The sequence below is a fragment of the Xyrauchen texanus genome, chromosome 37, assembly GCF_025860055.1.
Source record: "Xyrauchen texanus isolate HMW12.3.18 chromosome 37, RBS_HiC_50CHRs, whole genome shotgun sequence".
In the NCBI taxonomy this organism is placed as follows: Eukaryota; Metazoa; Chordata; class Actinopteri; order Cypriniformes; family Catostomidae; genus Xyrauchen; species Xyrauchen texanus.
The window spans coordinates 9,690,503-9,710,102 of record NC_068312.1 but is presented as its reverse complement, the minus strand read 5'-3'; the positions used below and the strand labels follow the sequence as shown (position 1 = coordinate 9,710,102).

The 19,600-nt window shown below is 36.9% G+C and overlaps 1 protein-coding gene across 1 annotated transcript; it reads right to left on the bottom strand.

Moving 5' to 3' along the window:
* Positions 1 to 17,221: 17,221 nt before the first annotated feature.
* Positions 17,222 to 18,397, bottom strand: LOC127631146 (homeobox protein Nkx-3.1-like). The gene is made up of 2 exons (XM_052109150.1): positions 18,193 to 18,397; positions 17,222 to 17,894 (listed from the first exon to the last, which is right to left on the bottom strand). Exons 1-2 carry the CDS (start codon positions 18,323 to 18,325, stop codon positions 17,461 to 17,463), a joined length of 567 nt encoding a protein of 188 aa, XP_051965110.1. The 5' UTR covers positions 18,326 to 18,397; the 3' UTR covers positions 17,222 to 17,460.
* Positions 18,398 to 19,600: the final 1,203 nt, after the last annotated feature.

The window sequence follows — 19,600 nt, the reverse complement described above, 5'->3', positions numbered from 1 at the left end:
TCATTTAACGACTGGAGAAATTGTTTTAAATGGTGTATAACATGTTGAAAAGTTGTACCTTTTGGCAACTTTCTATTTGAATTTTAGCTCTTGACTGAGAGGATACGTGTATGCAGGTCATCATGTTTGACAGATGAAACGAACGCACATACACAAAGCATTTAGCTGTCATAGATGACACAAAGGCAGCTTTTGTTTTTCCTGAATGTGATATTTACTTTCCACTTTACATGCTAGCAACGTCTGAAATACATATAGTATTGCGCTTTTACTCTTATATCTAAGTTCAGCCATTTTTCAGTGTTCCATGAAGCTGGATTGTCTCCGTAGCCTATGCAGATTCCCATGTTTGTGTGTGTGTGGGACGGTGTGTGAGAGTTTCTGGTTGTACAATGGGCTGACTGGTTCAGCTGGCAGTGTTCTGTTTGGTCTATGCCTTTCCTGTGTCCTCTCACATCCTGTTCCCTCGGACTATTGTCTCTGGACTTAAGGGATTTTTTTTCCATTCCCGAAAGTTTAAACACTGGAAATTGTGAATCCATGGACATTTTTTGTTTGTTTGTCTGCCTTCTGATTATTGGTTTATTGGTTCAGAGCTTCATTACTAATGCATTTCCAGATCTGCTATCAGACCAGTTGTTTTTCTGCTGCCACTAGCATCTAGGAACCAAAGAAATGGACTCTTCGGTCATTCCCTCACTACCATACAGTATGGCTTTCTAACCTGTAGAAAGCTACATTTTTGTATAATTATTAACTTAGACCTGCCAGTAGTCATCCATTACATTTTTTGATGGGAGAAAATGGTGTTAGCGTTGTGTTTTTACTAAGGTGTAGTGATTTTAATTGTATTTATTTTTAGGCTGCATACAGCTGGGATATTAGTTATGACAGTGATGGTGGCACACGTCTGACTGTCATTGCATTCGATAACAAAATACAAAACCAAGTGTCATCTGCAAACAAATGATGATCTCTTCTCAGATCTCAGTACTTCACTTTTTAGAGCCATTTTTGTAATGACTTAATCAGCTGGTGTCAAGGTGATTTTAGTGGATCTATAAGGCTAGTTCCACTCAAGTTCAAAAACATGTCCTTGCAGGGTAACCACAGGTGTAGTTCATCACTTGAACTATGGACATATTACACAAAAATCTTTCAACCATAAAGAGTTTGAGGCTTATGTTTCCTATTTGCTATTTGTTTTTAGCAGGATGTATGTTGTGTTTGTTTAAAACCTGAAAACATTTTTATTTTGTGAATTATTTAGCTTGAAAGGTGTGCTTGTGCTATCTTAAAAATGTATGTTATTTGATTTTATATTTTGTAATGTAATGAAATGAATCCATGCCTTAAGTGTGCCTTAAAGGAGTAGTTCACCCAAAAATGACAATTCTCTCATCATTTACAAACCATCTTAACTCTTTCTTCTGTAGGTTTATGGAGATATATTGCAAATATTTCCATATAATGCAAGTGAACGGGGTCCAACACTTTCAAGTTTAATAAAGGCAGCATAAAGTTAATCCAAACAAATGGAGTGGTTTAATCCATGTCTTCTGAATAAACACACCAAAATATAACTCCTCTTTCACTATAAATCTCTCTGCAGTCTCCTAGGTGCGATCATGATTTGAAGCTCAACTTCACTTCTTTTCGCTTGACACAGTTGCGGAGGGAGTAAATAAGGAGTTATTTTTGGGTGAAATATTCCTAAAAGTTTCCACTTCAAGTTTCCAAATAGGTTTTTGGGCCACTGTATTTATTTTAAAGCGCATACAAAGCAGATTCCATCTTTAACCTTTGCATTGACTGACAGCATACTACTTTTACTATTTGGCATCATGTTTTTCTATGGTGGAAACCCCATGGGTTCGCTTCTTATGCGTGCAGCATTTTTAAATTCTTAGTATCTGTTTGATTTGCAAAACCATCCATTTTTAAAATAAACATTGCATTTTAATTCATTTTAAATCATATGTCAGTTTTACTTTTGAAATGTTTGCTTTTGGGCCAGTATAGACAACATTGCCTTTGGTTTTGCCTTAAATTTATCATCACCTTCTATGCTTTGAGAAAACAGGATGAGATTTATCCATGTTTTTTCTTCATAATTGCCATATTATAGTAAAGATGCTGAAATTGTGCTCCTATTAAAGCTACAGTGCACCATGAACGTCTTGGATAATGCCAGCAGCTTTGTACAAACTTTCGAAAAGAAGTGGGAGGTTTTTTAAAGAGTGCTATCTAGAGTGTTTGTTTGTTTGTTTGTTTGTTTGTTTTTTACAGCATAGAAAATAAACAATAACTTGGAAGCATTAAGGTTATTGAATTGTGGAAATGCTGTTAGAGTCTGTAACACTGGAGCTGAAATAAATTTCACAATGAAGATAAAAAATGACAATGTTCTTATGAACTGATTTCAAACCACTTTAAACAATGAAGTTCAGCTTTGGCCAGCTTTTGAATAAACAAGAGAGTAATTATTAGATTCAGAAGTAGTAGAAGTATTTGAAGTGTTCTTGATATAAAGAGACCAGAGCTAGTTTTCAGTTTGGGACTATTTTTGAAAGTCTGTTTCACGCCATACATTGAAGTCTTGACTACATATAAACTATTGTACATTCCCCTGTAATTGCCCAGAAAAAAAAAAAGATTCTGCCTATTTAACATTTGATCACCTTTAATGACCATGTGCCACAAGTTGAGGCATGTTGTCACACAATATTGGATAAGCCTCAATGGGAGCCTCCTGTTATTTACACTGAGAAGAATACCTTGTTGGCACGACATAAAATACTGTAAACTCAAAGAAGCCATCTTCTACATATCTGTGTTTAAAATGTATTTAAGGTTTTTTAATGGCTTTAACAGTAAAACAATGATGAAACATAAGACAATCAATGAAACCTCATTTGAATTGAAAAAAGCAAAAGGTTTCACATAAAATATTAATCCTTTTTGCCAACAGAATTTAATAATGCAACTTATGAAACCGTAGCCGCATCCTTAAATTCTCAAGAAATACCACTATCATTTCCACTGAATGTATTCCAATTTATTCCACATAACATTTATGAATTAAAGGATACATAATAAATCTAAGTTTTAGACTATTGTAGTTTGAAACCAAAATCACTAGAGAGATATATATATATATAGATAAAGAGATAGATAGATATCTATATATCTATCTCTCTCTCTCTATATATATATCCCTGTAACATATTGACAAATGTGAGTTTACTGAGAAAATCTGTCTTGAATTGCCTGAAGAGGGCGCTGTAGACCAGAGTTCTGTTCACCATGTCTTCTTCTACAGCCCCTTTCATTAAGAACTAAATAACAGAAGGGGCTTGTTTATAACTGTGGTGAGAATGCACGGGAGTGTTACTGGAATAAGCAAACACAATATACTATGAAACAATGGTTGTCAAATACCTTTTTAATGCATTATTAAAACTTCTATCATTTCAACATGTCATCAGTGCTTTAATTTATCTCAGCCTAAAGTCAGTCATACTGCTTTTGTAGTATATTATTTCACTTTCTAGCAATAAGACTCTTCCACCCCACCAAATAAGTGCAGTCATTTTAATTCTAATTTTTAGGTTAAGTGAGTTTATTTAGGATTCAAACACTGAACATGCGGCCCCTATTTATTTATTTTGCCGCCATCTTGATGCAGGGCATTGCTATGGGGGTTTATATGGAGTTCTTGGTAGTTGCTAGATGGTTGCAACCTAACCAAATTCAAAAGAGCCCACCTCCTTTGGTATCTGTGATATTCTAGTCCCTAGACATGGCTTTAGTCAACTTAATCTGCCCATTGAAAATCATAGGTCTGTTTGTTTTGAAAAGCAATAACATGTTTTACTCTACAAGCAGCGCAGTTTATGGTAAAATTTCAAGTTTTTAGATACCATAACCAATGTGGGGAAATATTGCAATCACCTAATCTGCCATTAGGGTGCACTTTCATTTGCAATTTTAAGAATTTTCATTGAGTTGTTGGTGCTTCACAGGATGCTGTTTATCTCGGGAAAGATGATATCATCTCAGGGACTTTATAGACTAAATGAGAGACTTCCCCCTTAAAGAATGCTATGCGCACTTCATGAAACCCAAACCATGACTATACTATCCTGTTAAAAATATCTCTTCTCACACATATTTGCTTTATTTGCTAAGAGAGCTTGTGTACAACAAACACAACTATTCGTGAGGAGCAAGAACATGTTTTTGGCTTCATTCTTCAGCTTCAGTCTGATTGGATGGGAGGAATTCCAGCTCTGCTACTACTTAATACTGTTAAAAGATAGTTTACTGCCTGCCTGTGTTGAACATAGCAGACACATGAATGTTTTAAGCTTTAAAAGTCTGAGAATGAGACTGTGTGTGATTGCATGTCCCCGATTGACCCTCTAAGTGAGGAGCCTTCACAGGATCGCAGCAACCCTGACCTTTGACCCCATCAAGAGTGACCAATCATGCGCAGGCAGGGTCAGATAGCAGGGGGACGCAGACAAGGGTCTCTGACTGTCGGCATTATCATGACGGATTCACGTAGTGCTCTTACCAGCAGCCCTGTTACAGGCCATTTACAAGCTTGGGACAGACATGAGTATTAATCAAATGGAAACTTGAAGAAGAGATACAAAATGGTGAGAAAGTATTCCAGTTGGGTTTGTGATTCAAATAATTTGAAAAGGTGGAAATGGGTGCCACCAAATGAATGCAAGTGGTGACGTTAAGTTGAATATTCCACCACCACCCTTTTGCTTTATGATGCTATTGTAGTATATTGCGCAGAACAGAGTTCCCACACTTTTCGACAAATGTATTTCCATTCAAATAAATGTTCTTAATCAGCATGTACTATGGTTCAATGAAGAACCTTTAACATTCATGGAATGTACTCAGAATTCCCATTGCACATATGTTTCTTTGTAGTGGAAAATGGTTCTTTAGACTACAAAAAAGTTCCTTAAAAACCTTTTACTGAACTGTTTGGGAGACCACAAATGGTTCTTCTATGACATCACTTCAAACCCCCCCTTTTTAACCTTTATTTTAATTTTTGATTGCTGGATAAGAATTTTAGAAAGAATTTTTCATTCAGACCGATTTTCTAATGGAGTCCAAGTCAAGCCTCAGGTTTTTTGGGTGTAGTCCAGACATTAATGGACTTCTTTTTGGAAGTCTTACGTTTTGTCACAAATAGTTTTAACCTTTTGAAGACTTTAAATTTTATGACCTTTCAAGGCCTGGAAAACACAATTTTAAAATTCCCTGATATTTCCATGGTCCTTGAAAACCTGATAAGAACTCAGCGAGTTTCATCATTTACCTTTATAGCTTAAATTAAAATTTCTTTTGAGATGATTTTTTTTATCCAGTTTAAAAAGTGGTAATTCTTCAACAACAATGTACGTCAGTTTTGATGCAAGGAAGATTATTCTATTATCCTCTCAGGTTTGCGCTACATCAGATAAGACTAAGCTGTTGACGCAACCCCAACTCATTGATGTAATTACCAATCAACCTTTCTGACACCTGTTATTCAGAGTAGGACATGACGATGGCAAGCACTCAAACAACCAACTCCCTGAATGTCTCTCACTCCACCCTCTTCTGAGTACATCAACGTAAGTCTAAATGCTTTATTGGTGAGCACACTTAGACAATGTTCTTGCCAAACCAATAAACAAACACAAAATAATAGAGAGGCCCGAGTAACATGAGATCTCTCATTGTCTTGTAAACTGACTGTAGGAGCGTCGTCCTCAAGAACGTTGCCAAACTGGCTCTTCGAAATATGGAATGTCAGATCGATGATTTATTCCAGCGTATTCAGATGTGGATGGATGTGAATGAAACTCAAACAACATGTAAGACAGCAAATCTGCACGCTATAAAATATACTTTGCAAACTGATTCGTTCCCAATAACCAAAATGATCTCCAATCCAATGTTGCAATTGCAAACATCTATAAAATTCACTCATTGCTTTTATACACATTAGCATTTGTTGTTATTGATTTGCTTTTCATGTTTTCTTCAAGGCTCACATTTTAAAATGAATTAAATGTGAAGTATTGAATCTACAGTGATTTTATTCTGTGAGAACCCGGAGCTGAATTTTATCTCCATCGTTGCATGGTCTGATTGGCTCTTAAGATTGAGCATACAGTGTGGTCGCAAGACCATTATAGCCTCTATTGAGGCTTGGCAAAACAAACAGAATCTCCTCCTCTACAACGACGGGCATGCCCAACTCCTCCACAAAGAGCAGCATTGTCAGCGCTGCAATATGCCGTGACTGGGTAACAAATTTGCACATGCTGATAAGACAATGCTCAACAGGACATTTTCATGACGATTTGTAAAATAAATCACACACTGATAGTGAGAAACCAGATCCACAGTGTGGCAGTGACAACATAGGACTAAAACCACAGATTTGGAGTTTTCCAGATCTACACAAATCTCAAATGTGTCCCAAAATTGTTGTCCAAAGGCAAATGCAGTAACTATAGTTTGTCAATATTTAGTTATGACCAAAATAGGGTGCTTTATGATCTGTCCTGTGAAACACTGGTTTGGCTAAACTATGCTCATGTTATCTATGCTGAGATAAGAGTCTGAAAATTGTTGTAACTACATAATTCACACTTAACCTTGTAAGCTTCATGTAATTTTGCTCAGTTTTTACTATTGCCATTGTTCTTCCTTTTGAAGAGATGAGTCTGTTAGTCTGTGGCTGTTCTGAGCCACACAGAAAAAAAGATGGCATATGGCATGATGGGTTGAGAATTATGTTTCCGCTATATTTGTTTGTTTTGTGTGGGAATGCATAAAGAATGTACATACACTTAAGACCTGGGTGCTTGGCCAACCTTATCTGCGATACAGGGACACAAAGTCAGTTGGGACAATTGTTTGCAGATGAAGCGATTAGGGTGAGACGTTATGAGGAGATTTCAGGCCAGGATTATGGAGGTCTATCTTTTGTACCTTCCAGGTAAACACTCATCTAATCATACAAGAGAAAACAAAAAGAGAGCAGTGTGTGGGGAGTATGTACGTGTCCTCGTACATGTCAGGTCACAATGGGAGAACCTGGGGATGTTGTTTTATGATAGGCCCTACAGTAGTGGTCAGAAACTCTGCTGAATAGATACATGGAATACATGTAAATTGGCCTACAATTTGTATTCTCTCAATATTACACTGAGGTTGAACCCTTATAGATGACTATTTTCTGTTTAGTGTTGTTACCATTGACATTGCATAGTTACTTTGAAAAATAGATCAAAAATCTATTAAATTGCTTTCCTGCTGCTTGTTCTGTATATGATCTAATGCCAATTTTAAAAGAGATTGGACAAAATTTGTCAGAGGTGTCGATGATTATTATTATTATTATTATTATTATTATTATTATTATTATTATATTTGTCAAAATGTTGGCCAAGCCTGTATGCAGAAATGACTTCACCAAGCTCAACATTACAAATCATAAGAAAAAGAATAATGTTTATAGACCAAGGGATTTAAAAGTGAAGAAAATGTTGAAGAAAAAAGTAAAGTTTAAGTAGTTGACACCCCAGTAGTTGCCAAATTTGACAACCTTTTACCATTTTTTACAATTAAAATGGTTTTATGGGCTGCTTTAGACACTATACCACACAAAACACCAAAGCAGACAAGCACCACTGAGTTGTTAGCTAGTGTCTCCTTAAAGCAAATATGCCCTTGACTTCCTAACTAACACATTCCAAGCTAAATTATTTTCCCAGCAACTTTGAGTAGAAGCTCAGGACAGGTGATAATGAACATGTAGGTAATGTTGTCAGTCAGGTCAGGTGTGGTTACGTGGAATTATATCTTATAAACAACATTGGAAAGAATGATGCCTCACCCAATCACTCAATAGAGCTCTACAAGCGAAGATGCCCTGCTACCTGCAAATCTGGTGGAGTGTTTTCATAGAGGGTGTGTGTGTGTGCTAAAAGTGGTGTACAATAACAATGAGGCCGATCAATTTCTGGTGATCATATGATGCGTTTCATGAATTTCTTTGGAGGTGTGATAAAGAAAACCACACAATTAATAACAAAATTCAGATAGCGTAGATGTCAAATTACTTAAAAGAAGATACTACTTTTTTCTGAGAAATAAAGGACATCTCTATGGCTTGTTCATGGAATGCTGGTCAAACACCCACTCTAAACCTGTATTTACCATGCTGTCTCTACATAACCAGACCCAACACCTAACACTGCTGACCCACCAGTCTTATCAGTTTGTTTACAGGTATCTGTCTTCATCTGTCAGGCTCGACATGCAGGCGGTCTCATTTGCATTTACTGCAATTGTATGCCCACACCAAAATGTTATGCATCATTCCTGTGCAAGAGGTTTTGTTAGCCGATCACTGATCATGTTAAATAGGATTACAGGTTTAAAAACATTCAAAATTAGCTATTCTGAATATTCAGACTGATCCAACAGGTTAACTTTTCTTTGCCTGTAATCAGTCTGTGCTTACCAAAATTCAAAACACCTCCCCCAGTGGCCAAAGTGGTCAGTGTGATTGGGTATATACGCATGTATGCGCTTCATTTTCTGGGTGGAATGTCCACGTGAATCAAGTTGTTTTCAGCTGTACAGGCTGAAAGAGAAATGCAGATTTTATAACCTGTACCTCCAATCCAAACCCCAAACCTAACCATCAGTAAATTAACATTTAATGTAAGAAGGAAAAATGCAACCTCCGAATCGTACTCGCCACTGGTTGTGTGAACGCGATTACTTTTTGGTTTCAATGTGGAAACCGAACCCTGGTCTCCCACAGTGCTGAAATAACGCCATCAAATCATGGTTAGGTTTAGTGTTTGGGTAAGGGTTACACTTTATGGCTTGATTTATGTTTGGGGTAGGTTTTAAACTTTGGAAAAATCATAATATCATTGTTTGTTGGTTTGCTTATTTTTCACTATGGAATAATAAAGCGTACATTTGGACTTAATATGTATTTACCAACTTAAGCATTTGATACAATGTACATATTATGTTTATCTAGCATGTGTTGTTGCATTGTACTTACATTTAAAGAGCCTGCATTGAATTACATCTGTAGTTACACATTTAATAGTACCCCTAACCCTTAACCTAATCCTACCCCAACCCTTACCTTAAACCCTAACTTTACTCCTACCACTACTCCTAATCCTTCCCATACCTCAACCTCAGATGCAGCAAATGGGAATCTTGTGAGAATTTTCAGAATAACATGTAGTTACACAATAAAATACATTGTATTGTATATATTTGAATATTAGTACATAGTAGTTAAAGACACCTAATTTAAAGTGGGGCCGTACATTTTGGTACAAGCCAACTGTACAAGAAACTAGGATTTCGCAATCTCGTACTAATATTATGACTTGTCATAAGACTTCTCATGTCTGTAGCACAAACAGGGCAGGGCTAGTTCTGTCAAAGTTTCATATTTAAGGTTAGGGGCCAAATATCTTACCTCAAGTATGAGCAATAGTAAAAGTGATGCTTGCCCTAGCACAAGTTTAATTAGCAAATGTTCACAAATCTTTCAAATATAGTTTTCCTAAATATGAACTTGGCCATCAGGGACATGCTCTTCAAAGCTGACATTACTACAAACCCTGCCATTTCCCCACAGAGATTGTATCTTTGTCTGTATATGTATTGCAAATAGACATTACTCAGAGCATGAACACACAGACGTTACGGATGTGAATAACGGAAACAACAACATGGCTTAATCCTCACTCAGAACAGGCCGCACTTCTCTGTAGAACCACTGTCACTCTTCTGATAATAGCTGTGTATAAACCTGCGCTAGACAGCGAGGGAGGTGAAACATCTTTATCAGGGGTTCCAACTCTTTTAATCCTTTAATGATGGAGCCAAAGTGGCTGAGACTCTGGATCAGTTGGACCCAAAGGCTTTAATCCTGTTTATCCCTAAACGTAGACTATGGCATCTTCCTCCCAAAAGGCATTGCTTAGAGAAGCACCTCACATAAATAAAGAGATCCAGTGAAATTAGCTGAAATGTATATGCAACTGTCTCAGACAAAGTTACATTTGCAATTAACTTTGTCTTATAAGACATAAGCAAGACATTTGCTAAGGTAACAGTACAGTGCTATAAAATCATTGTGAATAGCATAGCTCGCACAATTGGTCTTGGAGGAATTTGATGTGTTTAAATTGATATATCTCACTTTTTATTTCTTACTTGGCAAATCTGAGCACAGTTTGAGACATTGTCGAGTTTTGAATGTTCATGTACACATATTACTTATTGCTGTTTTGAATGAATATAGTAATAGCAATAATGAGATGTAGCCTACCAGCAGCTCTACAAACTAATTATGCAGTAAAAGTACATGTAGCTCAGTAGTACAGCTTAGAAATTACTTACTGTATGTATTCACACAGTAACACGAACACCAAAATAAAGTGTAATCTGTATATCTCTAGAAACTTTAAACTAGAAACTCACTTTTCACTAGAAATTCTCCTCCCTACCCAGTAGGTGGCGACATGCACAGAGAATGTGAATCAGAAAAAACAAAAGAAGAAGAATGTGTAAGTGAAAGTGTACATTTATAGTAAAAAAAGAACTTAAATATTGATCTCACCCACACTTATTGTAGTCGCATCTGAAGATGGATTTTACCACTGGAGTCTTATGGATTACTTTTATGCTGCCTTTGTGTGCTTTTTGGAGTTCAAAGCTCTCGTCAAAATTCACTTGCATTGTATGGACCAACAGAGCTGAAATATTCTTCTATAAATCTTCATTTGTGTTCTGCTGAAGAAAGAAAGTCATACAGATCTGGGATGGCAAGAGGGTGAGTAAATGTTGAGAGAATTTTTATTTTTGAGTAAACTATTCTTATAAGGAGATTTCATAAAAAAAATTTCTTGCTACTGGGTTCATATGTAAATGCAAATATGAATTTGTTGTGTAATATTTATTCAGTCTCATTGTTAAATAAACTGAAAGGAGACTATGACATCTGTGCTACAAAATCTGCATCCATCACCTTTGAAATTCTGTTCAGAGTGGTACTCAAATTCCCAAAACATGAGCTATGCTCATAACTGTTAAGCCACAAGGCTGTTTAACCTGTACGTTTAAAGGCATATGCGTGGTTCTTTATCTTCTATAAAAAGGTATGTTTCATCTCACGGTTAGCTCCACCCGTACTTGCGTGAGAGAGGAGTCTAGTTTGATTGGCAGGTGTTACTTTAGGTGAGCCACTATCAAGAGCTTTGTTAATTCTCCATCACACACCTGGGGGTCACCTGCTCCAATGATTTCAATTCAGTATTTCTTTATATTGGAAATATTTCTCCAAATATTTTCATTAGTTTGTTTTCCCACATATTACCATGCTATTGCTTTGGAATTTAATATAATGGGCAAATGGTTTGGTAATTACAGAGTAAGAATATTTTACATAATGCACTCTAACAAATAGACAAAGTGAATAATTCAGGTGTGGCTTGACAACAGGATCATTAGAGACAAAAAGATATCTTTGATGCTGCATGCCTGGACAAGTCAAGTCACTTTTATTTGCAAGCGCTTTTCACAACACACATCGTTTCAAAGCAGCTTTACAGAAATGTATGCATGAACAGAAAATTAAAGAGTCTTATCTATAAAGTCTTAGTCATCATTGTGTAGTTTGATTAATTATTATTGTAAATTGTGTTTACAAATATATAATTAAATAACAATTGTATTTAGAGCCCCAGTGAGCAAGCTGAAGGCGACTGTGGCAAGGAACACAAAACTCAAAAAAATGTTGATTAAGGAAGAAAAATAACATTGGGAGAAACCAGGTTCACTTTGGGGCTAGTCCCCTCTGACTAAACAGCAGGAATATAATGCAAATATTACTTATTTATGTGCAATGCAAGTCATTGTTTAAAATGAGTAAACTAGTTTTAAGTGCCAGTGTTTATACAAAGATTTTGTATGAACTATAAGATTAATGACTAATGTCTTTTGAAGTTCATCCTGTATTAACTGCAGAAGATCACATAGATGCAATTGTCCTTTGTTAGTTGGCTGATGAAGGCTTTTGTTGGCAATTAATTGATAGTCTGTGTATTCCATTTTAAGAGTGTTGTCCATCATTAGACTAAGCAGATGCAGGCAGAGATCAGTGAGGTGCATCGCAGTTCAACCAGTAGGCCATTTCTGTGGGGTCCATCCTAAATCCAAGGTTCAGGCAGTGGCATATAAATTATCCCATGTCTTATGGTTGGAGTTGGCATCAGTTCATCCTCTGAAGTCCATCATAATAAAATGAAGTTATGTCTGGCTGCAGGGCTGGACTGGGAAGAGAAATCGGGCTGGGATTTTACATGGCAACTGGGCCAAAATTTGTTTTGGGGGTGGGTGAGCCAAAAGTTGTTGAGCGGGGTTTGTGTCAGCTGTCCTTTTTACCGTTTTGTGGTCCATTCTGCATATGGCGGCAGCTACTTTTTGCTCATCTCGGGCCATTTGGCATGTTTTTGGCTGACCCACCGGCCCGCTCGGTTCTCCCGATGGCCAGTTCGAATGTCATCCCATTGGGAAAATGCCCATTATGCCAGATTACCAGTCCAGCCTTGTCTGACTGGCACCGGCTACGTCACTCTGAAACATGTAGCGGTGGAGTGCAACACCAAGCAGTGACGGAAGTGGATCTGGCCAGCTCTGGTAACTCTGGATATGAATCCCGAGGTTGAGACAGGGAAACAAATTGAAAAATATTAGCGTAGATGCCATTACATTTTTTGCAGTTATGGATCATGATAACTGTTTCTGGTTAAAGCAACCTTACCGTGAGTTGATGGATAAATTAGGTGTATGCCTTGCTAAATAGACGAGTCTTTAGTCTAGGCTTAACTCAGTGAGTGTGTCTGTGTCCTGAACAGTGTTAGGGAGACTATTCCATAGTTTAGGAGTGAAATAGGAAAAGGATCTACCTCCTATCGTGGATTTTGATATTCTAGGAACTATTAACAGGCCAGAATTTTGCAATTGTAATGAAGGTGATGGAATATTGCATGGTAGAAGTTCACTTAAGTACTGCAGGGCTAGACCATTCAAAGTTTTGTACATAGTTAACAAAATTAAAAACAAGTGATGATAAAATGGGGGTTTTGTCAGTTGGTTCTAGTCAGCACTCTGGCAGCTGCATTTTGAACCAATTGACATTTATTTATTGAACTTGCTGGATGTCCTCCAAGTAATGCATTACAATAATAAATGCATGAATTCGTTTTTTTCATAAGCAACATGAGCATGTGTCATGACCATGTGTCATAATTTAGTAACAAATGGAAGAATGATGTTCTACAAACATTGGAAATTTGATTTTCAAAGGACAGATTGGTATCACATATTGCCAATTCTAATTTGCTTCTTTTTTCATTTTTTTAATTCATCTGATTACAACAAAAGTCGATAGAATCGAAAGCGGCTATTATCATCGTACAAGCAGTTTCAAAAAGTGGAGAAAATAACCAAAATTGCCAAATTTGAAAGAACAGATCTGTAAGGTGCAAGGCAATTTCATTACTAAGTGCTCTTGATACTTTGTTGGTATTTCAACTGCCATTTTGAAACTCCTAGAAAGTTGGTCCAAGATTAATTTGTTTGGGAATCAGACTACACTAGTTACACTGTGTTTTGTGTTGTAGTCTCAAAAGAACTGGCTCATAAGAGCCATTTGAGTGGGAATTCGATTACACTAGTCACACTATGTTTCATGCTATAGATTCAGTAGAAGGGCAGCGCTACCCATGGAAAAAATGGAACTCGGTTCTCGGTTCCCAACACTAGCTTTGTGTGAGGAGCTAAAATTGAAGTTTTTATTCTGTGATGAATTACTTGAAACCTACCGTGACGCAAGGATTCACCTTTTTTTTAATCTAAATGTGAACTAGAATGAGAATATAGTGCTTTGGCAGAGGGGAAGATTATCAGTGAGTAGTAAATAAAATTTCAGTCTGTTCCCAGTGCAAAGCTGTCATATGGCTTTAGAAGCTTTTGACTAAAGCGCATAGATCATGTGGACTACTAATGGTGCATTTGTAGTGTATTGTTTGCCCTATTTGGAGTTTGACAGATGTGGTCACTATGAACTGTCCTTGTATGGAAAAGAGGAGTGGGAATATTTTTCAAAAATTCTCTTCCATTAAAAAAATACAGCTTTGGAATGTCATGAAGGTGACATAATAAGGACAAAATGTTAATTTTGGGGTGAACTGTTCCTTTAAAGTTGTCAGTCATTTCATAGTGTTTGTCATAACAACTTCTAAGACTATTTGTAAGACTAAAGAGTTTTACCTGGTTCTCTAGTCTGCACACATTGATAATAACAAGCCACATTTCAATCTCTGTCAGTCAGCTGACTAATTACCTCTGTCATATTTGTGAGATTGGTATTGCAGCCAATTCCATGCATGTTTTCATTTGACATCACAAGAAATTCCCCAGTGCATACGCATACAATACGAACAGTAAAGTTTATTGGGAGTTTTGGGGTGTAACCTAGAAATTTTTCCACTTTCTACACAGAATGGACAAAACTGATATGAACAGATTAAGCCTGTGAGAAATCGATAGACACCAAAACATTTCAGAGTTACTCTGGAGCCAGGCCAAGTGGGTGGCATTCTGGGTTGAACCCGAGCTCTCTACAGAGTACCCATATATCACAGCCTGCTCTTATCTCAAAAAAACAAAACAATGTCACCACACAGATTGCTATTATTAAGTGGCATGGCATTGTTGTGGAGATAGAAATATGCAGGGTGGACATACTCTGGTTGGGTGGATCTGCAAGCTCACTTTAACTGAAAGAAAAGGGCCAAATCTAGAACAAGTGTGAAGTCAAAGTCAGTTTTCACCTGACAGGTTTGAGTTTTAGGTAACAGATAAAACCAGGTTTAATCATTTGAAATTTATTGCAATTATTTTCCCATTAATCATAAAATGAATGGGAATAAAACTATTGCCTAAAATATGCAATAATGTCAGTGCTGGAAATTTGCATGATGCAAAAAGTGTACAAAATAAGAGGTTTGTTTGTTTATGTATTTATTTTACGATAAAGTTGATGTGAATATTTAAACATTTATAACACATCACATAAATGTGTACCAGGGGTTTAAATGGGATTAATTTAAAGAATGAGTAGCTTCAGTCAAAACTATAAAGCCAGTCATGACACTAAAATATTAATGCATACCTCAATTTAACACCTCTGTAACAAACATTTCCTACTGCTATTCAAGTAAACCATAGAGTATACACTGCGTGTCCAATTATTAGGTAAGTGAGTATTCTGATCTTGTCATTATTTTCATGCATATTTGCTAAAGTTGAATGCTTATTGGATTCAGTAATTTTGGTATTTGTGTTATGAGGGAGGGTGTGGCGAAAGTGACTAACACCTTACATCAAGGTGTGCATAATAATTAGGCAGCTTCATTACCTCAGGTAAAATGGGCCAAAAAAGAGATTTAACTGACACTGAAAAGTCAAATATTGTAAAATGCCTTTCAGACGGATGCAACAGTCTTGAAATCCCAAATCTATTGAGGTGTGACCACCGGACAATCAAGCGTTTTGTTGCGAATATTCATCCGGTGCGCAAAAAAGAGAAGAAAAGGCCCAAATTAACTGCAAAAGACTTCAGAAGAATTAAACGTGAAGCTACCAGGAACCCATTATCCTCCAGTGCCCCCGTATTCCAGAACTGCAACCTACCTGGAGCGTCCAGACGTGCAAGGTGCCAAGTGCTCATAGACATGGCCAAGGACAAGTTGAAGCGTCAAGATTGGGCAAAGAAATACCTGAAGACAGATTTTTTTTAAAGGTTTTATGGACAGATGAAATGAGAGTGACTCTTGATTGACCAGATGGATCACTAATAGACACAGGGCACCACTTCAAGTCTGGTGCCAGCAAGGTGGAGGAGGGGTACTGGAATGGGCTGCTAACATTAAGGATGAGGTAGTTGGACCTTTAAAAAAAAAAAAAAAAGTACTTTCATCAAGCAGTGGTACAGGAAGTAGTCCTCAGCATTCAAGAAGGCCTTGATCTTTACACAGGACAATGCTCCATCACATGCATCTACTCCACTGCTTGGCTAGCCAGCAAGGGCCTCAAAGATGCCCAAATAATGACTTGACTCCATGGATGGAAGACTCATAGCAGTTATTGAAAAGAAGGGTGGCTATATTGGTCACTGAATATTTTTGAAAGGCCAAAAAGGTTATTTAATTGTCATTTTGTGTTACTTATTTGTTGCACTTACTAAAAAAAATGAGTATAAACAATTGAGTTGGGAGTTTTTTTTTTGTTTTATTTAGTTGCCTAATAATTGTGCACACTTGTATATTCTTCTGAGAAAGACAGAACTCACTTTTTCTTTCTTAAACATTCAGGTTTGAGGTTCAATAACATTTTGGATTGATTGAGAGAATTGTGTTTGTTCAACAATAAAATTAATCCTAAGGAATACAATTTGCCTAATAATTGGGCAAGCAATGTATTTACTGAGACACTTCTTTATAGAAATATATAAAGAGGTCTGGTTATGCCTGAATGGTTTTTAAATAAAGGTGATTGATGATCTACATTGCAGTTACTTCCACAAGACAAACATGTTTTCGAGCCAAAATCTATTATCTATGGACTCTTCAGATTTTTTATGTGTAAAGTAAACTATGAAATGGATCTGTTATATATGTTTTATTTACATGCAACTTAATTATTCATCTTTCTGTTTAATATTGGATTAGGCAAATACTGTTATGCTCAAAGCCCTTTTCAGAATGGTGTTCTCATTGATAGGACCATCTCTTACATGGTACAACAGACCACCTCCAGTCCTGGCAGTTTAAGATATTGCTCTGTTGAATTCAACTTAGCCGAATTGGACAAGGATAGGGGCGATTGCTATCTCTTGTTGCAATGTTAAACTTCTATGTTTAGCGCAGGCCCGCATGTTGAACAAAAGATTCCTTCTCTTGATTTATCAGCCTGTATGGCTTGTGAACATGGCAAGTGTTCAAGATAAAGAGCAGTTGCAGTCATTGCTAAGTGCAATGGACAGATTGAAGACAAAATTATATACAGGTTTTTTTTTTATTTATTAGTTCTTAAAGAGTTTCTTTCATGTCTGATGGGTTTCAAAGAAACGTGAGGGGCTTTCAGGGCTATAATCTCATTCACACTCAATACTTACACCTTTCAAAAATATACTTTATTACACATAATACAAAGCTGTACAATATATATTCAATAATAATAATAATAATAATAATAATAATAAAGAATAGTATGCACAATAATGTGAGAACATTGACAAAGTCCAGTTTAATGTCCCTGTCATCAGAGTGCTGGTCTCCATACACTCAGACCGTGTATGTCATACACATAGGGCCTGTATGGATATGATTTATAAACTCTCGCTAAAAGTGATGCTCTGAGAAATTCCCCCTCCGTAGTAACCAAAGGGGTTCCGTCTGGTTTATGAAAGTAGTCCTTGTCGTACTCTGTCGTTAATTGCTTCCGTTTGGTTTTATACCTCCGGTTCTGAAACCAGATTTTGACTTGAGTCTCCGTGAGGTGCAGCGCGCTGGCGAGGTGCGCGCGCTCCGGCGCGCTCAGGTACCTCTGACGGCTGAACTTCTCCTCGAGCTCCAACACCTGCAGGTGCGTGAAGGCAGCGCGAGAGCGCTTCTTTTTCCCGCCGCCGCCTGTCATCTCCGTCAACGACGCCGCTTTATCCTCAGCACTCCGACAAACCGTGATGACAGCTGAATCTGTGAACATAGGACATGGGTATGGGGTTGAGATTGGAATTTTAGATGCACAATAAACATTTAACTAATTTTCTCAAAGAAAAACCGGTAAAAAAACAAACAATTTATGTTGAGTTTAATATAACTAACTAACTAACTAACTAACTAACTAACTAACTAACTAGCTTATTGTTTTACACAAAGGTGGAAACTATTTATTTTAATTGTTAGGTACATTTGGCTTGTTTTCAAAGTACACGTTCTTCTAACTAATTTTAAATAATATATGTTTTTCTGATTTTTAGGCAAAGTGCAGTACCTGTTCGTCTGTCAGTGCTGTCGCTTTCTCCTCTGCTGCTCTTAGATTCGCATGAGTCATTTCTCTGGTCGGCTTTTAAAGATAGAATATCCTCTATGAAAAACGACGTTAACTGCTTGTTTGAAGCCGCCATCTATACTGATTAAATCCAGAAAAGGGTATGGATATAGCGTGTACCTCCAGTGAGTGTTTCGGTGCGGGTAAGTGCCTGGTACTTTCTCTCTCCAAACCTCCTGCTTGACTTTAAATAGCGCGTGAGTGTTGTTGTCTCATCTCCAATTGGAGGAGCGCTCTGTTGCGTCATCAGTCCACGTTCCTTGATTGCTAAAACAGACACGTCTTCATGACAAAATCCACAATTTAAAAAAACAGCAGTTGTGTGTCCTGATGTCTTAATAAAGTGCTAACACAGTGGCATGGACAGTTTATACACTTTAAAACAGTTACAAAGAAGAATGTGTTTTTTCAAATGTATTCTCCTTTCAGCTTATATTTTATGCATATGTTTTATAAATATATATTTGTCAATATTGTAATAATATTATAATATATAGTATATTATAATATTAATAATAATGTTTTGTTTGATATTAGCTTATATTAACAAGTACAGTATCTCTTATTTTTGCTCTTTTGAATTTCAAATAGTAGGTCTTTTTTATCTCATAATTTAAAGGAATATTTAGAGTTCAAAACAAGTTACATATCACATATCAGGTTAACATATATCACTTGTGGCTATACTTTAAAAAAAGCGTATATGATTATGGACTGGCCCCATTCACTTCCATCGTAAGTGTCTAACTATAACCACATTTTTGTTTTTTTTAAAGCAAATTACTTTTAGTGGTAATCAACATATTGCTACAAATGCTACTGATTGAGCTTAACTTGTACTGAACCTGGAAAATTCATTTCATTCCATTTATTCTTAATTCAGTTTCTCTTATTGTTATTTATATTTTATATGTAATGTTTTTCCTCTCAAACTTATTATAGGATACTCCTGTTTAATAAAAGCCAAAGAAAGAGATACTAATGCCTTGTGCAGTAGTATCTTTTATTCACTTTTGCACATCTTGACGACTCTGCCCCTCATCCTAAGTCAGTTGAGAATCTGGTGCGATTTATAGTGTAACAAGATATCGGTATTAGTCTCCTATCATCCCTGAATGTCAAGCCGGGGGTAAGCCCCAAGGTCCAGGCCACTGAAGTATGTGTTCATAAGCAGGAGGAGGTTCCATTGCCAGGCAGGGTCAGGGTGGGTGGCCCCCTCCCCATGGAGCTAATGAGTTCAACATATTTGGTCTCGGCTCCTTCTCTTGACCCACACGTTGTTGTATGGCTGTTTGTTTGTTGTGCCCCTGTGCTTCTGTGTGACCCCATAGTGTAGGGCAGTGGAGAGAGA

Bases quoted from the DNA above. Each gene is read 5' to 3' on its own strand.
- LOC127631146 (XM_052109150.1), bottom strand. From the start codon at position 18,325: ATGGCGGCTTCAAACAAGCAGTTAACGTCGTTTTTCATAGAGGATATT. The intron at 17,895-18,192 runs GTACTGCACTTT...CTATGTTCACAG, and splicing joins CAGCACTGACAGACGAACAG to ATTCAGCTGTCATCACGGTT.